The following is a 20024-nucleotide window of genomic DNA, read 5'->3' as shown; positions in this document are numbered from 1 at the left end:
AACCGGGGTCTAGAGGGAAAGTTTCACGCAGTCCTATGAGGGGCAATTTGGGAAACAAAAAGAGTAGACTAGAGACTGTGCTTCTGTTGTGGTCCCACAATCAAATAGGCGGTGAGCTGTCAAAATGGGGATTCTAACACGTGTCAACTCTAAACTCAAGGTGGTCCCATCTAGCTGTGTAGTGGACACTACACTTTATACCGACACGAGATGTTATTTAAGGAACGTGCGTCGACAGCGACTTCTTGCTGGGAACGTACGCGCCGATGCATATCATAAATTAATGGCCAATTGCCTTGATCTCTCCTCTTCCCGGCTTCAGTTTGAAATACGATACAATATTCCTCATTTTTAAAGGATTTTCAACTAAAAATTAAATAATTATAAATGTAATACACTAAGAGTAAGCAGTCTTTAATTTAAATAAAAATAACCCATCAACTGAATAATTTAAATTTTAAAATTTTTTATTTTAATTGGATTTTAATTTAAAAATTTAAATTATTTTGATTCGATTTAATTTAATAAATAAATTTGATAAATTGATGAATTAATTTATGAACTTTGAAGTTTTTAAATTTTTTTCAATTTAAAATTCATTTTTTCATATTATTTAATGATTATATTAATAACAAAAATTAAAATTAAAATACTTTATTTGAAATTTAAAATATTTAAAATAAGATATAAAATAAAAAATTATTAAAAAATATATTTAAATGAATCAAATCGAATTAAAATAATTTTTTTAATTTAATTTAATTTAATTTTTAATTTATTACATTCAATTTAATTTTAGAATTACACCGAATAAATAATCACACTTATAATAAAGTATTGCTGACATATTGGCAAACTGCAACAAAAAATAGTTACATTACAATAAATAAATTGAATCATATAAATTGTAGAGCCACCTAATGCCATACTTAATTTAGCTACTATATCAATAAAATAGTTGATTTGACGAGATATATATTTACATAAAAGATGTTAATACACATAATAATCATTTAAATGTATGACATTTGAATACAAGATCACATGGCCGATGAAATAATATTCGATTCCATGAACGTTTTAGATTTTAGTTTTTATTGATATTCGCTCTCTTAACCTACAGAGTAAAATTCTTATAGAAAGTTAATATAGAAAATGCAATCCAACACATTTATATTATATTTATAATTGCGGAATTTTCTATTCATTAGTGGACACTGATCAGATTTTCAGGAAATACGATATCTAATTATATTTTCTAACAGTATAAAAGTCGATGAATAAGATATGCTATTGTGATATAATTCTTACACAAATATGAAGGAACAATATGGGTATCATATTTATAATACCAGTGGTTCTAGAAAGTTTCAGGATTGGCTTTTTGATACTGCTTTGGTGGACATGGGGTATGAAGGGGTGCCTTTTACTTGGAGTAGGAGTGATGGGAGAGATGGTATTAAGATGGCTAGATTGGATAGAGGAGTATGCACAACGGCTTGGCGGTGGAGATTTGCTGAGGCTAGGATTGTTCATCCTCCTAATTTCCATTCGGATCATTGCTATTATTTTTATCTTTTTGGAGAGCAACCTTTGCCAAATGGTAATTTATTCCGTTACCAAGCGGCTTGGTTTGCTCATCTTGATTTTGTTGATTCTGTTTGTTCTATTTGGAATCATTCCTAATGAGCTGTGGAGCAATATTGAGAGTCTACAACAAGGATTAATGAAATAGAATAGAGAGGAATTTAGAAATATTTTTGCTAAGAAACGTCAGCTTTTGAGGAGAATTGAAGGGGTACAAGCGTGCTCTTGCTTTGAACGGGTACTCTCCTAATTTAGTCAAGCTGGACTTTCTTTTTACGTCAGAAGATGGAGGAGGTTTTAAAACAGGAAGCTCTACTGGTTCCAACGATCAAAGGAAGAATGGATTGTCTCTGATGAGCGAAACACTAAATTTACATCTGGCTGCTAAAAGTTAAAAAGAAGAGAAAATTAATTTCGGTGCTTCAAGACTTTAATGGGCAGTGGGTGACTGATGAGGCTTCGTTAGAAAATTGGTTGTTCAGTTTTATAAGGGCTTGTTCACTAAGATTCGACTTATGTGTTTGTCTAATCTTGAAGGCATTGCTGTCGTCGAATCCCTGAGGAGTTTCGTGCTGACCTTGATAAACAGTATCAGAAAAGAGGAAGTAGTTCGAGCTTTTATTTCAGACGGCACCTTTTAAAACTGCTAGTGAGGATGGTTTCACAGCAGGCTTTTCCAACGTGCTTGGAGTGTTTTAGTAATGCTGTGTGTGACTTGTTTTGGGTGTTTTGTATGGTAATCCTTGCCTGTTGGGCTAAATTCTACTTTAATCACTTTGATTCTGAAGGTTGAGAATCCGACCCATATTGCTCAATTTAGACCAATTAGACTTTGTAACGTTTTATACAAAATTATTACAAAGACTATGGTTAATCGGTTAAAGTATGTTTATGCTATTCTTGATTGGCCGGAACAAAGCAGTTTTGTGCCAGTAAGGCAAATTGTGGATAATATTGTTATATATTCAAGAGGTGCTCCACTCGATGAATAAGGCTAAGTGGTTAAGGGTTATATGGCTTTGAAGATCGACTTGGAAAAGCCTACAATAGACTTAATTGGGACTTTCTTGAATTAGTGTTATCCAATATTTGGGTTTTTCAAATGCTTGGATCAATAATATTATTATGAAGTGTGTCAGCTCGGCTACGTTGAAATTACTATGGGATGGTAAAAAATTAGAAAGGGTTCAGGCCTTCCCGAGGGGTTCGGCAAGGTGATGCTATGTCCCTTATCTTTTTGTTTTATGTATTGAGCAATTGAATAATATGATTGTTGCGTCGGTCAATGAGGGGTTATGGAAGCCTATACCTATATGTAGAGGAGGACCAGCTATATCTCATTTGATGTTTGCCGATGATATGGTTCTCTTCGCTGAAGCCTCGGTTGAGCATATGGGTTGTATCTTGAAGATTTTTAAATGATTTTTTCGCTTGTGTATGGGCATCGAATAAATTTCAGCAAGTCCTCCATATTTTCTCTCCAAATATTATTTCAGATTTTGGCTGAAAGTTTAAGTAAATATGGCAGGGATGGCTAGAACTGATAGTCTTGGCAGCCATCTAGGGATGCCTTCATTTCATGGGAGAGTGGGTCCAACTTCATTTCGGGAGATTATTGACAAGATGAAAACATAGATTGTCTGACTGGAAGGCCTCTATACTTTCTAAAGCAGGGAGGGTCACTATGATTAGCTCAGTTCTTAATGCAATTCCGGTGTTCTTAATGCAGACTACAGTCCTTCCTGTTTCAGTTTTGCAAAGAAATGGAAAGATATGTAGAGACTTTTTATGGCATGGAAATTATAAGTGATAAGAAGTTGCACCTGGTCAATTGGGCGACGGTGACTGAGCCTAAACATATGGGTGGACTGGGTATATGTTGTATGAGACACATGAACCAGGCGCTTGTGGGCAAGCTGGCATGGTGAGCTTTGCATAGTTGTGATGATCTTTGGGCTAAATATTGTTAAGAAATATGCTGCTGTAGAGCTTCATGGGATATGAAGATGAAAGTGGAGCATCTATGAATTGGAGGGCAGTGTGTTTTGGTTTGGAGCTTTTTTCGTAAAGGAATCAGTCACAATGTGGTTTCTGGAATGAGATACTCTTTTGGACAGATTCATGGCTGTCTATAGGACTTTAATTGAGTTCGCTTTGGTGTCTGCTTCCCCATTTGAGTCTATCAGACAAGATTCGCAACTACTGGATTGAGGGTGTAGGATGGAATTGGGATGTCTTGATGGAAGTTTTTCCCTAAAATATTTTGAGCTTCTTGCAACTGTTAACTCTATCTAATGGTGTTGAGGATGCTGATGGCGTGGTTTGGAGCATAAACATCATCGAGTAGGTATTCTGTTAAATTAGGATATGAAGTTCTTTTAAATTCTAATGGGGAAGACCATCAGCGGATTTGAAATGGATCTGGAAGGCTAGAGGAACACAGCGGGTTAGAATGTTTATGTGGGAGGTTGCTCATGGAAAAATCATGTGTAACGTAGAGAGGAAGAAGAGAGGTTTTCACTAATTTTGATGGTTGTGGCTTATGCTCTTCTGCACCGGAAACGGTCTTCCATGCTTTAAGAGATTGTCCTTTGGCAATGCGATTGTGGAATCAGCTTGGTGCTGAACAGATTGAGAATAATTTTCTTTCGTACCAAATGATGTGTTTAGGTGGTTGGCCTCTAATTTACAGAGTATTGATGCTCAGATCAATGGTGTTTTCTTGGGATATTGTGTTTGCTCCGGTCTATGATGGCTATGGAAGTGGTGAAATTCCTTTGTCTTTGATCGTGATTCTCACCACTCTGAGATCTCGTTGGAACGGTTCAGAGTGGCATGGCAGAAGACTAGCTGCACGAGGATGGGTTGAAGTATTTATCTTTCATTGCTTGGCAACACAGGTGGCTTAGGATGGGTAACTGTAATACAGATGGCAGTGTAAATTCTCGTGGTGGAGGTTGTGCTGGTGTCTTCAGGGACCATTTCGGTCGCTGGCTTGGCGTTTTGCGCTTGCTTTGGGTAAATATGATCATTTGGAAGTGGAGTTGTGAGGGATTTATAGTATTTTAAGGTTGGCTTGAGAAAGAGGGTGGAAGAAGATTGAATTACAATATGATTGTGCAGCTACTGTGGCTTTGGTTCAAAACAAGGTCAAAGAGCTTTCAGAATTGCTAATTTATTAAGAAATATCGATAGCCTTCTGCAGTAAGTTGGGAGGTAAAGTTAAAAAGATTTTCAGAGAAGCTAATAGTGTTGCGAATCATTTTGCGAGATTAGCAGTGGCAGGAGAGGCTGAGCTTGTGTGGTTGGATGATCCCAACTGTGAAGCTGACTTACTGCTAAATACAGATTGTATTGGAGTTGCTTGCCTCGATTAATTTAATTGAGATCTCTCCTCCTATAAAAAAATATTACATTATATATACTTTTTATTTAATTTATTGATTCGAACATTAATATGACCGTCGTGAGCATTCATCAACATAGTTTTATTTTAATTATATCACATACTATACATATTTAAAAATTGATAATACTTTTCGCTGTTATACTACTATTTTAATTTTAATAAAGTTATTATTTTTAAAAAACATAAAATAAAAATGGTAAAATTGGTCTCGCATTCAATGGATTGATAGCTTTTGCAATGGCATCCCGAGGCAGACATGATCGCACAAAAGGTGGTGGAAGCAAAGTGAGTTGGTAAATTCAAATCAAAAGTGAGTGAAATCTGTTTTCTTGCACGCAATGAATTGTCGAATAAGGCAACGGGAAGCAAAGAGGTGATGAATGCAATGACATTTCATGCTTACGTCAAATCCACCTTAATTTATACTTTGCTTACGTGTAAATCCTAATTCCAATTAGTTCTAATTACATAATTCGAGTAATAATATTCTATTGTATTTTAAAAATATAGAAAATTCAAGTAGTTAAAAAAATAAATTGATTGAAGTTAGAAATGAAGGGAGGATGAAAGGGACATGCATCTAAAAATTGATGGAAACATCTAGAATTTTAATTTACATAGCCCATAGGACATTAATATCTCCACAGATATTGACGACCATTGATTCATTTTTTCCACTTTTTGGTCGGCAGCTTCTTTCGTTTCTCAACTTTGTCTATGTGCTTACCATGTTTCTCAATCATGTATCCCTTTTTTAATTATACCCATTTCTTATCATCATTCCTCACTAAGTTTCTTGTCCCACCTAAAATTCCCCTCCTATATTTCCGATTTTTTTTTTTAAATATGGAAATGTAATTAATGGGTATAATAAAAATATAATAATATTCTCTTACTTTATTTTCTCATTAAAAATTTTAAAACAGACAAATAGAGAGATAAAATTATATATTTATTGAAAATAAGATAAATATAAGAAGAGAATTGAGAAGGTGTCAAAAAGGTAATAATGAGGGAGAAGGCAATTGGTTGATCATATCTTGAAATGGCATCATTGAATTGAGTGGGCGGTTTCAATTCTTTACAAAAAGATTACAAAAGCCACATATACCCAACTTTACTTTAGTGCGTCCACATCTTCAAATCAATACATGTAATCCTAAGACTAATTAATTTCTTAAACTAAACCGAGATTATTAAATCTGCCTTTGAGAATTCTTTTTAACAAAAAAAGAGTAAGAGGCCTGGCATGTGCACACATTTGAACACTGTACTTGAAGGATTAATTAAATTTAATTGGACTAATTTATTATAAAATTCAAATTGAAAATTGAATTGCTACCATGTGAGTATGCGTTGATAGGTCAAAAGCAAGTCAAATTATTTTATCATTAGAAAAGGCACATGCGTAATATAATATATTAATAAGTGATTAGATTTTCAAATTTCGATTATTGCAATTGCTTAACTGTCCCATAATGCTTGACACAACTGATAACAGATTTATCGTTAATTTACTCTCGCTGTTATGCTATTAAAAAATATACATTTTAGAAATCACTAAAATTAATTTAAATTTAAATTTTTAACAAAATTTAAATTTAATTGCTATAAATTAACTTTTGCTATTAAAATACTATTCCACGACATAATGACATTTTTTTTGTAAGTATGCTAATAATTAATGTATATTTACAGGTAATTTCCCAAAAAGTCCAAAATTTTATGGACCCCGCAGGGACCGGAACAAGGTCCAAGGCAGTTTTGTCATAAGGCACGTGCTCAATATCGAAGGAAAGCAGTGCCCGCATGAGTAAGCGCAAGCTAAGCGAGTCAACTCTCATACACGGCTTACTGAAAAGTACGGTTGGGATCATTCACTGAACTGACTTCGTAAACTGTACGGCCCAGATTAATCACGAATCACAAGATCATAGTTTCTTAATAATGCTCGTTTCTTTGTTACAAATGCTCGTGAACACCACAACTGTAAAATAAAATAAAAATAATATGATAATAATATTACAAATATAAAAAATGTATATTTTATTTAAAAATTATTAAACATCAAACTATAAATGGACAAAAAAAATAAATTTCTTTAACATTTAGATATATAAACTGTTTTTTAAATAATTAAACATGAATTAACCTCAAATATTAAAATGAAAAAAATAAATCACTGATCATGGATTCTCAATATTTTATTTCCATCATTCTAGTTTCCAATTAAAAAATCCAAATACTATAATTTAGCAGTTGAGAGATCCCAGCTGTACATATAATTCCTGTCTGTATTAAATATTAAAAAAAGATTATTTGCATTAAAATAATACACAATAAATTTAAATTTTTAACCGTCCAGTGAAACAATAGATCTACTACTTACCATGAAACTTTCAAAATTTTTAGAATTTTTATAATTAAAAAAATATATATTGACAATTTGGCATGGCAGATGCAGATGCAGAGGCAGAGGGAGGATGGTAGCGTTATTTGTGAGCACAGCTGGAGCTTGCGGGGACACAGCTGGCAAGTACGGAGGGAGATACGCAGCTACCGTCGCCGTTTCATCGCTTTATTTTATAGTATTGCTTCTCGAGGAGGATGCAGCTGTCTCTGAAATTAATTAGAGTATCCCAAATACTATCAAAAAACCCTCTGCAATTTTTTATTTTTCCTCTTTTGCCCTTCGCTTTTTTACTTTTATGCCTGTTTGGTCCTCTCTTGGATTTTATTCACAGCCATCATGCCATTTTCATTTGGATTTTTTGTCCTTACTATTTGGGGATTCTATTTCATTCAAATTACTACTGTACCCTTTCTCTTTTTGACCTTTTCATTTCTCTATTGCATTTTTCCAGTTTCATTAAATTTTAGATGGCAGTATTCTAATCTTTTTTTTCAGCTTATCCATTTTTTAATATTTAACTTATATTAGATATGATTTCAAAAAAAAAAAACTTATATTAGATAAATATACTGAAAATATATATATAATGAATCCATCTAATTTTTTCATTAAAAAACCTATATTGAATTCCCAATGTGCCAGATTTAAACGAGAATTCTCCATCCTATTAACATCGAAATCTTTCATAAACGGTGAAAAATCATCTAAGTTCTTATCACAAATCCGTCATTTTTTTACATTACCAAGGGCAAATGTGCCATTTTACAACGTCAATAAGTACTCTTTATTTCGCATTCCACTAGTGTAAAGACCCCCTTCCCTCTTTCTCTCTCTGGTCTCGACGCCCCCCTTGCTTTCACTCTATTGAAAGCCTTTAATATAAAGAGAACAAAATCTTTTAAGCCTTTCCTCGAACAGTTCATCTGCAACGAGAAACTTCTCGGCGATTATTATCGTCACTATACCGCTGGTTAGCATCTCAAGTGCCAGATATCAAAAGCCAAACAGAAAACGACTTGTTCTACTTTCTGGATTTCACACACTAGATTATTTCCAAAGCGTAGCAAGTAGCAACCTGGTTTCACGATGAAACGGCGACGTTATGGTTGAGGTTATATTTATCGATTGTTGCTTTTATATAGGTAGGCATAGTGGGTGGTGCTGATGGGAAGGGTGACGCTGGGGTTGGCGGTGGGTGTAGCGGTGGTGGCATGTGCGGTGGCGGGGGTGGTGGTGGGCAGGAGGGTAAGAAGCAGGAGGAAGTGGGGGAGAGTGGTTGGAGTGTTGAGGGAGTTGGAAGAGTCGTGTGAGACCACAGTGGGAAGGCTGAGGCAGGTGGTAGATGCTATGGCTGTGGAGATGCATGCTGGTTTGGCTTCTGAAGGAGGCTCTAAGCTCAAAATGTTGCTCACTTTTGTTGACCATTTACCTACAGGGTAATCTATCGATGTTTCTCCGGATGAATGATGTTACTTTTCTGGATTGTTTTGGGTTAATGGCTGTTCGTTGTTTTGATTATTGATAAGAAATAACATCGTTGTCTCTTTCTTTCTTTCTCTCTCTTTTCCCTTGGCAGGGAGTTGTTTATGGGTTCTTGATTGATTGTGTGTTGGCGTTGGAATAAAGGGGAAAGATTGAATTGTTTTTCTCTCTAACTTTCTGGTTGATATTCAGGCATACTATTTTCTCTCTCTTTTTTTTTAAAAAAAAAAAAAAAAATCTTTTTTCGGGGGTACAGGGGGTTTAAATCGATGCTTTTGACTGTAAGGTGTTTCAAAATTTTTTTTTCATTGTTTGCTATTTTAGTTAGGGTGGTTGGATTGTTTCCTTTTATTATACGCCCTCCTATATGTATATCAATTTCATTTCTGCGTAGTTATCATGCTGGTTAATTATTCAGTGTTTTGTTACATATGTTATCCGTCGTCTCTTTTTACATTTTTAACTGAAATTGATATTATCTACGTTGTTTTTCCGTTGTTATTTTTGGGTTTGTATTTTGAACGTTCTTCATTGTCGTAGCAATTTTGTCAATCTTTCTGTGGATTGTTTCTGTATCTTTTTTTTCCCATTTTTTTATCATACACTTCCATCCAATTTTAAGCTCTATTGATGTTGCACTATTATGTATTCTCTTTTATGTTGAATTTTTTTTTCCCGGTATGACACTGATGCAGTGTTTTTTGTATCATGGTAATTTTGAAGCTATTTACTTTGTAATCATAATTGTATATGCATATATCATGTCATCTGTTACTTTTTCATTCATCATTTTGATAAAACAAGCTTCCACTACTTTGAGATTTTGCTTCAAAACTTTATACACAAGGTTTATAGAATCTTAAAAGTTAGGTTCTATTCGCTTCTATTCCCATTTAAGTGTGTTAGAACTGTTTGAGGGATAATACCTGTTTCGGATCCTGCAGTGGAATCTGTTGGTTCTCAAAATGTTCCTCTTCTTCACGTGAGTGGTTTTGCTTATGCAAAAGAATCAATGAACAGAATCGGCATCATATTCTCTTAGTTTAACATTCATATATCTTTTTTCTTTCAACCATTGATCGTCAATTGTTTTTACTAGTGTGTTTATATAGCTTTAAGGACTGTCTTATCATCCTTGTAGTAATTATTGATTCAATTTGTAAGTTATTCATGTGAGCAAACTCCTTGTTGCCAAGTGGCTGTCCTTGTTAGGATGGCCTCTGAGGCTCTGACTGTTTGAAAATTAGATTGTTTGATGTCATTGAATGTTTTTAGCTTGATTGGAGTATGAGCTGGCTAATCATATATGTAAGTGGTAAGTTCAAATTCACACAGTTTTTGAGGGTTTTGGGTGTTCCATTGCATATATATGTATTCTTACTGATTGCAAAATACTTTGTGGATGCTCATTATGCATGTTGAATATGATGCTGATGGCTTAATGAAATATATATGAAAGGCCACTATTTGAAATTGATATGCCTGATTTCTGTGGAAAAATATTTGATCTGTTATTTCCTCTGGAAAATTTGTCCTTTATAGTGAATTATGAATTTCTGTGAGGTGTCTTCAAATAGATCCTTCTTCTATTTATAGTTAAGCATTATGGTAATATCCATTCTAAGGGATAGTTAAAGAGTGAAGAAATAAGTGAAAATGTTTAAGTTGTATAGTTTATTGCATGTTGATTGGTGGAGGTGCCTTTTAAAAAAAAAGGGGACAAAAATGATCCCATTCTCATATTTCAGTTTTCATCTTTAGTTTAATTTTTGACTTCATGCTCAAGTTGCACTCTTATTTATTTATTTATTGTAATGTTTACTTAGGTGGTATTGGTAAAGTAATATTTTCATCATGTTGCCAGGAGCGAGGTGGGAACTTATTATGCTCTAGACCTTGGGGGAACTAATTTTAGGGTCTTACGGGTTCAGCTAGGTGGTAGACTGTCCTCAATCTTATCAAAAGATGTGGAACTACAACCTATACCCCAGCACTTGATGAGAAGCACTAGTGAGGTAACTGAGTTTGTACTGCCTAAACTTTACTTTCTTGGACATGCTCTTACTTGGGGAAAAAAAATTATTGTCTACTGATAGTGATGGAATTTAATATGTATTTTTCCCTGCAGGATCTATTTGACTTTATTGCTTCAACATTAAAGCAGTTCATTGAAAAAGAAGAAAATGGTTCTAAGTTCTCTTCACTTAGAACAAGAGAACTCGGGTTTACATTCTCTTTTCCAGTGAAACAAATGTCTCTTTGTTCAGGAATCCTTCTGAAATGGACAAAAGGGTTTGCTATTGAAGACATGGTTAGTTGGTTGATATCTGATAAATATATACGCAGGTGCTTTACATTAGGAAACTGTGAAAACCAGCTATATTACTGCTTAAAACTGCAATTTTTTCGAGTAACAGTTCTGATTATTAACTAAAAAGAGAAATACACGTGCCTCGATTCCTTTTCGTTAATATATACATCTCCTAATATTTGCACTATGCCAATCTTAATGAACAATAAGCCAATTGTAAGCTTTGGACTGTATTTTGGCATTTTTTTTTTGCTTCTCCCTTCTGTTCTCTTTTCATAAGTGAAAATGCAGATTTTTTACTAGTGTATTGTGCAAATTTTTATAGGTTGGAAAAGAGGTTGTCGAATGTTTACGAGCAGGACTGACCAGGAATGGTTTAGACATGCAAGTTGCAGTATTGGTAAGTACTTTGCCTTTTCCTAGCACTATTGCCATTTGTTATTTTATTGTCATGGGCTAAATTTTAATTCAATCATGTAGCTGTTGCTTTTTTCTGTCTGCTGGGAAAAATTTTAAGTTAGCATTCATATTCTTAGTAACAAATTCGCCTTATTTTCTTCAAATGTGAACTGGCTTGTAATAATAAATATCATCTGTGGTATTTGGTGTATCAATAGACGAATTTGGACAGTAGTTATAACAAGGAAAATTTACTATTTAGTTTCTGGCTATTACTATTATTAACAAGTTAGTCCCTGCATTTTCAGAAACTTATTAAAACGTTATTATCTTTTCTTTCTGTCAACAAAGTAGTCATTTCGTCCAATTCCATCTATTTCTGCCATTAAAAATATACCAGAAGACGAAATTACCCCATTCTTCTTCTTCTTCTTTTGATATATTTGTTCTTTTGGTATATTTTTAATGGCAGAAATAGATGGAATTGGACGGAAGAATTTTTTGATTGATGGAGAGAAAAAATAAGGACGTTTTAATAGATTTCTTAAAATGCAAGAGCTGACTTGTTAATAATGGTAATATACAGGGACTAAATGGTAAATCTCTCTTATAACAAAAGATGATTAGGTCATTATTAGTCAGTAAAGTTTTCTTTGATGTCTTGCACGTTAAACTGAAGTTTCTTTGGTAAAAAAGGAAATTGGGGGGATTTGTAATTTTCTATTTTGTTTTTAAGCAGGTAAATGATACTGTGGGAACGCTAGCTCTTGGACATTATCATGATGCTGACACTGTTGCTGCAGTAATAATTGGAACAGGTACCAATGCTTCCTATCTGGAGCGGGCAGATGCTATTATAAAGTGTCAAGGCCTTCTTACAACTTCTGGAGGCATGGTATCCTTTCTTTTGTTATGTTCTCCAATTTTTCTTCTGTAAAGCGACTGATATATTTGTGTACTCATCATCTTCCATTCTCTCATTTATTTAGGTTGTAAACATGGAGTGGGGTAATTTCTGGTCATCTCATTTGCCAAGAACTCCTTATGATATTGATTTGGATGCGGAAAGCCCTAATCCAAATGATCAGGTAAGAATCATTTTTTGGGCTCTTGTTCAGGAACCAACTTAATGCTTTCTGAATATTGATGCAGGGTTTTGAGAAAATGATATCAGGAATGTATCTAGGTGACATAGTTAGGAGAGTGATTCTCAGAATGTCACAGGAGTCGGATATCTTTGGACCTGTATCTTCCAGCTTGTTAGAACCCTTTATTTTGCAGTATGTGCTTCTCTCTCTTCCCCCTCTCTCAAGCTCAGATATGGTGTAAATATCGCAACGTCATTATATTCAGAGCCCTTGTTGGTCCACTTAGTGTTATCTTGAATGGTCTAATTTGTATGTGGTTCTTTTACGATTACAGCTTGTTTATCCCAAACACCTGTGCATGCTAGGAAAGCTATTTACCATCTCTTGTTTACAAAGCACCTGACATTGTAGCTGTAGGAATTACATCATTCCTTGGTTTGATTATATAAGTCATTTTCTTGTTATCTTTTCAAATCTTAAGTCATTCTAATGATAATACTAATTTTCATAATTTTGTGTTGCTGAAGTACACCCTTCGTGGCTAAAATGCACGAGGATGACTCGTCTGATTTGCAGGAAGTAGCTAGAATCTTGAAAGAGAAACTGGAGGTACATGAATCATATATTCACATTTTTATTTTATTCTCCTCACAAATTACAAAGGACTGATGGATTTAATACTTCTGTTCCTCCCAACCCCTCTTCCGCTTCTCTTTTGTGCTTGTGAAATTTCAGATTTCGGAAGTCCCTTTGAAGGTCAGAAAGCTTGTTGTAAGAATATGTGATGTGGTAACCCGTAGAGCTGCTCGATTGGCAGCTGCTGGCATTGTGGGAATCTTGAAGAAGATTGGCCGGGATGGAACAGGGGGCATCTCCAGTGTCAGAGGAAGAAGTGATATTAAGATGAGAAGAACTGTTGTTGCAATTGAAGGGGCTTTATATACGGGCTACACAATGTTCCGGGAGTACTTGCACGAAGCCTTGAATGACATATTGGGGGAAGAAATCGCCCAACATGTCATTCTTAGGGCCACGGAAGACGGATCAGGCATAGGAGCAGCTCTTCTTGCTGCGTCGCATTCATCCTACAGTGTGGATAGCGTACAGTTGATATAAAAATATATTATTTATATATACACATAGCCCTTGTAAATGTAGAATTCATTTCAATTTATTTAAAGGGTTGTCTTCAAAATTTCATCTTTCCAGGTGGGTTATCATTGTATATCTTCATGTTCATTTTTTTTGTCTTTTCCATCTTTGATGTACTTGTTTTTCTCTCTAGGCCTTGTTGTAAATTGATAATGTCAAATGTGTATCCTTTTATTTGCCTAGAAATGGCAAGTTGTGTCCTTTACATTACTGTTTAACGTCTTGAGAATGTGAAAATGGAGAGAAAGTGACGTTGTGAAAAAGTATGAAGATGACCTGGTCATTGCATGGTTTGATTGCGGCCATGAGTCCACTACCATTTCCTGTCAATGGTCGGCGTCACTTTCCATGAATCTGCCTTTGCCTTTTGGCGACAATTGGTACGTTGCTATCACGTCAGGCATCAGCCCACCATAACCATTGCCCGTCGCTTGCTATATTAATTGCCGCCGCATAAACGTATTTAAACGCCTTTCTTCTATTGACTTCGTATTCTCCACTAGTTATCACGAGTTCATAGCATGAAAAATCCACCATTAAGATATCTTGCCACTTGCATATCCATTTACATTGAAACTTTTCCCATCATTTGGGAAGCGGATCGTAAGCTCAATCTCTTGAAACTGGATAATACAAGTTTAGTTTCCTCAATTCTGTGAGGTCAGGGTTGTTCTTGTTGCTGGTTAGCGCCTTGGCGGTTAAGCCGAATACATTTTTTTTTTCAATAATAATTAAAAAAGGAAGGAAAAATTACTTTGTAATTCCTGAGATTTAACGTAATTAACACTTTTGTTCCTCTATTTTGGCGACCCAACACTTAAGTCCCTCACTTTCTCTTTCGTCTAAATTCGTAGTCCTTCCGTTCATTTAAACCGTTTGGTCAAAGAGTAAAGGTGAGATGTGATAATTTTTTCCAAAAATATCCTTCTCTCAATGTGAAATCCTAGAAGAAAGAAGAAGAAGAAGGAGAAAAAGAAGTTGCAGAAAGGGTAGGAAGAAGAAGAAGAAAGAAGAAGAAGAAGAGGGTTAATTTTGTCAATTCACGTGTTCCAAACGGCTATTTTGGACGGAAAGACTACGAATTTGGACAGAAAAGAAAGTGAGGGACTTAAATGTTGGATCGCCAAAATAGAGGGACAGAAGTGTTAATTACCTCAGGGACTACAAAGTAATTTTCCCAAAAAAAAACCAAAACTACCGGCAACGAAGATAGCCTGTGTCCCTATCTGGGTTGTAGTTTGGGCTCATTTTGAACGAGATCCTAGGCCTGACCCAAAGGCCAGTATGACCCATACAGAGCTCAGTCCAAAACCCATGTGTCTCTTTTCCCTAAGCGGCCGTGTCCAGAACCCTGAGGCCGAGAGAAATCGTAGCTGCTTGCTCCTGCTTTCCGCAATGGCCACTGGGAACAAGCCAAAGTCTGCTGCCACCGCCAACACTACGAGTACTTATCCATCTGGGATAATTATGTTGACTGGATAATTAAAAAATGTAATTTACCTGTACTATGAGTACTTAACTAGGGAAAAAACAAAGATGAATTTATTGTTGGGAGGGGGGCAGGAAATGATTTGGGTTTGGCCTGAGAAAAGAAATAAGACAAACTGAACATGCGGAAATGTGTATCCTGATTCTGCTTCCTGAAGGTGGCATATTTGTGAAACACCGACGGATTAACCTGCAAGCACTCAGAGTCAGAAGTGCATGAGTGGTCTAGAGGCGCTTTGCTAATCTTGATTCGGGTTTACATCATTGTTGCTTTTGTCACGCAAGAGAGATGAAGACCCTTCTCCTAAAGATATTCTGCAGCACATGATGACATCTGCTGCATCTAACAACTGAACACGTCTAGGTTCACGAAATGCTAATTTGTTTGGTTAAATTTTATCAAGTCCATAGCTTCCAACTAAGCCTTTTTGCTTTCTAGGCCAGGTTTCACTGTAGGCTATTAACTGTGGACTCATTTAACGCAAGCAAATTGGCCATGCCCTGCGCTGGAAGAAGTCTTAGGTTCATCTTAAAGAGTGTGATTTAGTACGTTCAGTTTGGTGAAGCTCGTGCAAACACTGTTATTGAAAGGATGAAGATTATAAGATTCAGTTGCAAAATCTGTTCCTGGAGTAGGCATTAGCAATCCTGACCAGATTATTGTAATTGAAATTGTTAAGGTATGGCACAAATAAATTCTCTTCAATTAAAACTGAAAACTTGTATTATCTGCAGATGCTGCAGTAGTCACATTACCTTGCTTAGTTCACTTATTCTAAAACTGCAACTAACTTGGTTACATTAGTTTGTGACTGTCAGGACTGGGTGCTTGATTTGGGTGGTTGAAAGGTACAAGGAATTGGCCAAGTACAACCAGAGGCAGCTTTACATCACCAGAACAGTAGACCACAGCATATTTTAGATCTGACGTGTGGATATTGTATTTTCTTTAGGGAAGAAAACTTACATGCAACTTTGATGGGTTTTTTTGCAAAATTAGGGGTGGGAGAAAACTTATTTGTGGATTTAGGGTTGGAGATAAATTATTTGCAGATTTGGGGTTGGACTGCCACGTGGCAGTCAAAAAAAAAACTTGCCGCTTATTTAACAGGCGCCAGGGTCTGGCGCCATTTAAAATGGCGCCAGGCATTATTATTTTTTTTTTTAAGAATGGCCTGGCGCCACTTAGAGTGGGGCCAGGCCATTCTTTTCTTTTTTTTTATAAAATTATAAAATAATATTATTATATAATTAAAAATTACTCATATTATTTAACAATAATATTATATATTATTTAAAATATTATAATTATATTAATTAATTAATATATGAGTGTATAAATATTTAAAATTATAAAAATTAAATTTATTTTTATTAGACTGCTATTATGCAGTCATACATAATAATATTAATATCCTAATATTTTAGAAAATTATGAAATATATTATTCTAAGTGGCGCCAGGCCATTATTTATTTTATTTATTTTTTATTTATTAAAATATTATAATTATATTAATTAATTAATATATGAGTGTATAAATATTTAAAATTATAAAAATTAAATTTATTTTTATTGAATTGCTATTATCCAGTCGTATATAATAATATTAATGTCATATTTTAGAGAGTTATTAAATATATTATTATATAATTTGATAACTGCCGGACTTTTCTCACTCTAAGAAAAATTAAACCCGAAAAAGTGAAATAGGTCTAAGGTCTCAGAAACCCACTTTATTTAGCCGGTTCAGCATATTCGGTCCTGATCCAGACACGGGACAGATCGGGTTGCCTGCGAGTCTGGATCCAGCACGAGGAGTCCAGCCTTGTGATGTGACTTGAAGAAGGACAGCAAACCCAGTCAATTCGCAGCTCTGCTCGCATGCGCGCTGAAGAAATTAAATAACCGTCTGACGTGAAAAGAGTCTTGACATTTCCGTACTAACGATATAAGTAGTTTCGGTTGTAATTAAATAATATTAGATATTTTTATAATAATAATTTTTTTTATAATTTTAATATATTAATATTGAATAAATTTTATTATTAATTTTTAAATAAAAAATTACTGTAATTTATAATTTCATAATTATAAAATTAATATTATACTGCGATTAAATATATAAAAAGTAAATTGTAATTAGATATATAAAAATAATTTAATAATGTTATATATATTTATTTAATGATAAAATTTTTAATTATTTTAATAAATTAATACAATAATATTATTATTAAATAATATCAGTAATTTTTTAATTATATAATAATATTATTTTATAATTTTATAAAAAAATAAAAAAAAATAAAAAAAATAAAGAATAGCCTGGCGCCCCTCTAAGTGGCGCCACCGATTAAATAAGCGGCAGGTTTTCTTTTCGGCTGCCACCTGGCAGTCCAACCCTAAATGGACAAATAATTTATCTTCCACCCTAAATCCACAAATAAATTTTCTCCCCCCTTAATTTTGCAAGAAGCCCAACTTTAATCAATTATTTATATTTATTTTTTAAAAGAAAAAGTTTAACTCCCTACAATAACCATATTGTTGGTGAGATTCTGGTCAATTATTTCAGATGCTGTTTACAGCCCTTCTCAATTGGTATGCTGATTACACAAGTTTGCTTTTCAGTTGACGTTAAAACACTTCTTAGTGATCAAATCCAGAAACCAGAGGCTTCAAGGGAAATTTCCCTGTTCTCAGTTACAGTCTCATTTCCCCCAAACTTCAAACGAGAGAGAGAGAGAGAGAGAGGGATCATGAGAGCAATGATGTATTCATTCATTCCATTGAGAAAGCACAGATGAAAAAAGGTTATGAAAATGAAAAGCTTTGTTCCATCCTTCCCTTCTACAATAAGAAAAAAAAAATTATGCAGTCTCCTTCTCAGAACTATGCGCTTGGAGGCTTGTACAACTTCTCCACCATCTTCTTGTATTCTGCAGACAGAGGTTTTTCAGTTGACTTCGAACCCACAAAACAAAACATAAAAAAAGAAAAAAGGAAAAGAAATCCAAAGTGGCGAACAAGTACTGTAGTATCCAACTGCATACCTTCTTGATTGGACCAAAGTTGAGCAGCTTGAGTGTTTAGAGGCGAGTTTATATTTGGTTCTGGATAACAAGCAAACAGAAGGAGGACTGTCAAATTATTACTCCTACTTTACACAACTGGGTTGGTATAAGAAACATTTGTTTTCAGATAAAGCGAAAATTTGCATAATCAAATTTACCTCCAAGTAGGCTTTGGATAGACAATAGTATTGTTCGAACATCATAAGCGGATGACCATTTATCCTACAAAATATGCATGGTCAAATAAATTTTCTCACATCCTTAAAAGCTACTAGCTAAGTGAAGCCCGGTACTAACCTGAAGAATGTCCAAGCAAATGTTGCCATAGAGATCGACATTAGGATGGAAGCAGCTGGTTTCAAACTTTACCTTTGGAGGCTTAAAGGGGTAGTCGTTTGGAAAAGAAAGGGATAGCTTGTATTCAGTTCCTTCAAAAACTGTGTCTTTACTTCCTGTGATTGTTCCTTTCCAGCAGAATATATTGTCCTCCTCAGGGAATGCAGATATTCCAGATTCTCCACTCATCTACAGATAGAAATTCACAAATAACAGAGATTTAATCACGAAATCCTAAAACCCAATTTTCTAAATTTTGTTGTCGTCATCCAAAGAGATATGAATTTTCAGACTTCAAGAGGAAACAAAAAAAGAAAAGTTCACTTACCATCAACGCCATCAGTTCCGATTGTAATCTGTTTTTAAAACAAATAATTAAAAGTCAGAATCCTAAAACCTTCGAAAGAAATCCTCATACCCAGCGCTCTAATTAGATCATCTATCTTCACTATCAATCAGAAAATAATTTGGTGGAAGAGCCAAAAGGACCCCGCACAACCTGAAAGATCTGATTACTAATAAAAATCAATCAAGCCCGTTTCACTTACCGTTTGAGCACAGATTGTGTATCAACAGTCTTCGCCATTGGCACAGCCTGCTTCGAGGGTGTCCCTGTGGGAGCGGCTATGGGCGTGTTACCTTGGTACCCATTAACTGCAGCCATTGTTTCTTTCTTTTGGACAGGTGAGAAAATAAACCGAGACGGATTTATTTCGACACAACAGAAGAAGAGACACTCAGGGAGGGTTTTCTTCGCTCTTCTTCTACGCGTTCCAGTGAAGAGAGCGAAAGAAATGTGTGAAATTGATCTTGTGGGTTCTGGACTGGAGTATATAAAAGAAGAGAGTTGGTGAAGCGCTGCTGTTTTAAAATTTCTTTTTTGAACGTTGCAACGACGGCGTTGAAGATTGTATCGAGTCCTTTTCTTCTTGATCTCCAACGGCTAGTTTACCGCTTAAACGTGCTCTGCTCACGCTAAAATACGCGAATGTGCGAATGATCGCATTTCAATCTTTATTTACATTTTTGCTTTTGTATTTTTTTTTTTCCAAGGGGTAATTTCTTTATTTTTTTTTAAAAAAAAAGTGTTAAAAAGGGTAAATTTGATTGGACTGAAACGGACATAAAATTTTATTTTTACATTAAATTTCTATCATTTCTCCTAAAATAAGAAATCCATCACGCTAAGCCAGCTTTTCAAAATTCAAATAACAATGTTTAGTTTAACTAAAAACGTAATAAACCATGGTAAACAGTAACAAATTAATTATAAAATATATAAA

At 34.7% G+C, this 20024-nt stretch overlaps 2 protein-coding genes across 2 annotated transcripts; one reads left to right on the top strand and one right to left on the bottom strand.

Moving 5' to 3' along the window:
• The first annotated feature begins 8202 nt into the window (after nt 1-8202).
• LOC110618243 (hexokinase-3) lies at nt 8203-14059 on the top strand. The gene is made up of 9 exons (XM_021761374.2): nt 8203-8845; nt 10756-10906; nt 11020-11202; nt 11528-11602; nt 12341-12496; nt 12591-12689; nt 12754-12881; nt 13217-13298; nt 13425-14059. Exons 1-9 carry the CDS (start codon nt 8574-8576, stop codon nt 13803-13805), a joined length of 1527 nt encoding a protein of 508 aa, XP_021617066.1. The 5' UTR covers nt 8203-8573; the 3' UTR covers nt 13806-14059.
• Nucleotides 14060-18091: 4032 nt separating this feature from the next.
• On the bottom strand, nt 18092-19653 carry LOC110617097 (ubiquitin-conjugating enzyme E2 20). The gene is made up of 6 exons (XM_021759705.2): nt 19290-19653; nt 19070-19097; nt 18703-18930; nt 18564-18627; nt 18385-18444; nt 18092-18270 (listed from the first exon to the last, which is right to left on the bottom strand). Exons 1-6 carry the CDS (start codon nt 19403-19405, stop codon nt 18224-18226), a joined length of 543 nt encoding a protein of 180 aa, XP_021615397.1. The 5' UTR covers nt 19406-19653; the 3' UTR covers nt 18092-18223.
• Between the last annotated feature and the right edge of the window lie 371 nt (nt 19654-20024).

The sequence above is a fragment of the Manihot esculenta genome, chromosome 6 (assembly GCF_001659605.2).
Source record: "Manihot esculenta cultivar AM560-2 chromosome 6, M.esculenta_v8, whole genome shotgun sequence".
NCBI classification, from domain to species: domain Eukaryota; kingdom Viridiplantae; phylum Streptophyta; class Magnoliopsida; order Malpighiales; family Euphorbiaceae; genus Manihot; species Manihot esculenta.
The sequence above is the reverse complement of the archived record's forward strand: the minus strand, read 5'-3'. Positions and strand labels throughout refer to the sequence as shown.